The 3811-nt window shown below is 35.1% G+C and overlaps 1 protein-coding gene across 1 annotated transcript in view; it reads right to left on the bottom strand.

Annotated features, from left to right (window-relative positions):
- LOC106472038 (protein bark beetle-like) overlaps window positions 1-1685 on the bottom strand; it is a 65914-nt gene extending 64229 nt beyond the window's left edge. Inside the window, exon 1 of the mRNA XM_013932666.2 lies at window positions 1203-1685. Within this exon, the coding sequence (XP_013788120.2) occupies window positions 1203-1481 (279 nt within the window). The 5' untranslated portion in view covers window positions 1482-1685. The remainder of the gene's footprint in view (window positions 1-1202) is intronic.
- Window positions 1686-3811: the final 2126 nt, after the last annotated feature.

The following is a 3811-nucleotide window of genomic DNA, read 5'->3' as shown; positions in this document are numbered from 1 at the left end:
CACATATATATACACACATATATATATATATATACACACACACATATATATACACGCACACACACATATATATATATACACACACACATATATATACACGCACACACACATATATATATACACACACACACACATATATACACGCACACACACATATATATATATACACACACACATATCGTTTCCTAATAAATTTGTTAAGCCTGTTTGGAATTTTGGATGAATTGTTGTACGTATTTAAGTTACCAACACGCATATAGTTTAATTATCGCCATGTCCCTAGCTAGAAAAAAAAACGGATATATAAAATACCTTACATTTATTCCATACGAGTTTCTTCGTGAGTAATATTTTATTTTTAAACAGATCTTTAATTTTAAAAAAATAAAGTTATATGGAGTTAGGCACAAAGTGATAACCAATCCTATTCCTTATCGAGTTGGTGCACATCTCTATCTCCTATTTATTATCTATTTCATAGTAAATATGAACTGCGTCGTTTGTGTGTGTAATACCAATAGGTTAAAGAAAACGCTTTTGACAGAAAATAAATGTCAACCTTGTTGTCGATAGATAAGTATAAAAAACGAGCCTCTGACCTCTACAAGGAGGATAAAATTGTTCATTAGTCATTTCCACAGTGAAAGTTCACATAAATATTGGCTGAACAGTGTTTATACCGCACAGGATGTTACTTGCTTCCTAAGGCTCGTCTACAGCAATTATCACAATCTTGATAGTTTATTGTGATATTTGTTGGGATTGTCTCTTTATGCTTGGTTTTTAGTCTACATATTAAAGCGTTTGTTGTCTTGGGAAAATATATTTATCAGCGTGAAAAAAAAATGAAATGTTCGAGACTGGAGAACAACAGGAGAAAATGCTCGAGTAATGAGGCCTAGTTTGTCCGACATGTTGTACATGTATTTAGCCGGATTTGATTTGGCTTAAAAACAATGTCTATATATTTCATTACAATTTCTCTCTCTCTACGGTCTGATTTAATTATAGACGTCAATTACAGAAATAGATTATCCATTAAACAATAACAGTCGATGTAGTACTCCCATTATTGGGTGTTTGCTCAAAAACCCGATTCCTACCTAGCCTGTCACGTCCTTTATTTCTTGATATGTCTACCACAGGTTATGGCAGCAAGAAATATAGTGTCTAAATCTAATATAACATTAGAATATTCTTACCTCGGCCACCAATGTTCCTTTCACTGTTATGCCTACTCCTGCTTGAAACTGTACTTCCACGCCTGGCTCTATCACAAGCTTGCTATCTTCCTCAACAACGAGGTCGGATTTAACTATATACGGACTCTCCACCTGTGATAACGTTCGGGTCGTTCTTACAGATCCACCAATAACCTCTGTTCTACACAGTCGAATCAAGCAAATAAGTATTACACACAGTTTAAAAAACGGGCTTGGTATCGTCGCCCTTATTGTGATCGTTGACCACAAGCGCCACATCTTAGACGACTATACGATTGCTACTTGGGTTCGGAGCTTATTATGGGGAGAAAAAGTTTAGATAAAGCCAAACGAATTATAGAACTTGATGTTACTTTACTCTACTCAACATTTTCTTGAAGTTTGACCAGCCGAATAACGTACGTAACCACGTTATCTTCGAATTAGGCAATCAATGCTGAGTAACAAAAGAGCAATATTTGAATGTCTCATACGAGAGCGTTTTTTGTTGATCACGTGAAAGCTACGTTGCTCTCAGGTATTTGTATTGGGACTACCTGGAAATTTGGCCAATCAAATCCCTCAAAATACCTACTCCTAAAGGCGCATGGGGCTCATGAACACTATTACCGTTGCACTAAATTATCTTTGTTCATTAAAAACTAACAATAACTTTTACTTAGCTAAGCCGTCGCGTAAAAGAAATAATAATGAAAAGTATAAAACATTTCTGATTATTTTATACCAATCTTACAATATAGGTGATTATTATTATTCGATTGTTCAAATTTTATAACAATAATACATTTACTTCTTCAGCCTGTTTGTTAAGGCTATAATCAATTACTCATACGAAGCGAACAAGCAAAGAAACAAAGTTGACAACAAAGCAAAAACTTATTGTCATGAAACTATAAAAAGTGCAAACAACCAAAATCTAACACATTGAACCACACTGACGGAAATAATAAATAAAACAAAACTATATAAGCAAACATTCAAGAAGGGAAGTGAATGGCTCATACTAAAGATAGAGTATTCTATTTAACATTGAAGAAGAGAAAAGAGAAAGGAATAGCTCCTACTAAAGCTAAAGTACTCTATTTAACAATCAAGAAAAGAAAGGAATAGCCTATACTAAAGATAGAATACTATATTTAACATTTTAGAACAGAAGGAAATAACCCACACTAAAGATACAATAAATATTCTATTTAACACTTTAACAAGAAAAGGGAATAGCTCATACTAAAGGCAGAGTACTCTATCTGACATTCAAGAAGAGGAGGGAATAACCCATACTAAAAATAGAATACTATATTGTTGCGTCATCGAGATCACGTGACAATTCTCACGCCCTCTTGTTTCTAGAACTATCCAGTATCTTGGCGAATGCTCTAGTATTTGTTAGATAGGGTAGGCTGGTATATAAAAGAGGGGAATGTAATGTGTGTATAGTTAGTGAGTAATTGAACTGCAGTCAGAGAGTACGAGAGACGTTACAGCGTTTGTTTAGCGCGATTGTTGAAGTTGAGTGTATCGGTAAAATTATATTCGGAAAGAATAAACCAGTTTTATTAAGAAAGGACTTGTGTCGCTTAAATTTCGTCGGAACGAAGTTACGGAAAATCAATTAACAAACGGAGACGTAACAAATTGGTGTCAGAAGTGGGATAAAAAAAAATGGAAACGAGAAGCGGCAAATCGAACTACAGCTTAGCAGACATGATGGCAGCAATACAAAAACAAGAAGAACGAGAAGAGAAATTGCAACAGTTGTTAGAGGAAAAAGAAAAGAAACAAGAAGAACGAAAAGAGAAATTACAACAGTTGTTAGAGGAAAAAGAAAAGAAACAAGAAGAACGAGAAAATAAACAAGAAAAGAAACAAGCAGAGAGATTACAGCATTTGCAAGAAAACCTGCAACAGTAGCAGCTCGAACAGCAAAATAAACAAGAAGAGAGATTACAGCAGTTGTTAGAGGAAAAAGAAAAGAAACAAGAAGAAAGATTACAGCAGTAGCAAAAAAACCTACAACAATGGCAGCTCGAACAGAAAAATAAACTAGAAGAAAAATTACAGCAGTGACAACTGGAACAAGAAAGGAAACAGGAAGAAAGTCTGCAGCAACTACAGGAAAATTAACAACAATGGCAAGAGGTACAAATGGAAAACGTCAGTAAATTTAAAAGCGAATTAGATACGTTAAAGAATGATTTGTTGTGTGTTACACAAGGAGGATACATTGATCATCGACTTAATCAGCCCCAGACAACGGCAAGCCCCTTACAGCCCGCAGCTAAATCCTTTAGATTTAAATCTTTAGATACGTTAAAGAATGATTTGTTGTGTGTTACACAAGGAGGATACATTGATCATCAACTTAATCAGCCCCAGACAACGGCAACCCACTTACAGAGCCCGCAGCTAAATCCTTTAGATTTAAATCTTTAGATACGTTAAAGAATGATTTGTTGTGTGTCACACAAGGAGGATACATTGATCATCGACTTAATCAGCCCCAGACAATGGCAAGCCCCTTACAGAGTCGGCAGCTAAATCCTAATGCAGACATATTTAGTCCCATTAGAAGTCACATCCCAGATATG

The sequence above is a fragment of the Limulus polyphemus genome, unplaced genomic scaffold (assembly GCF_000517525.1).
Source record: "Limulus polyphemus unplaced genomic scaffold, Limulus_polyphemus-2.1.2 Scaffold5036, whole genome shotgun sequence".
Lineage (NCBI taxonomy): Eukaryota > Metazoa > Arthropoda > Merostomata > Xiphosura > Limulidae > Limulus > Limulus polyphemus.
Note: the sequence above shows the minus strand (reverse complement) of the source record. Positions and strands in the feature narration are given on the sequence as shown.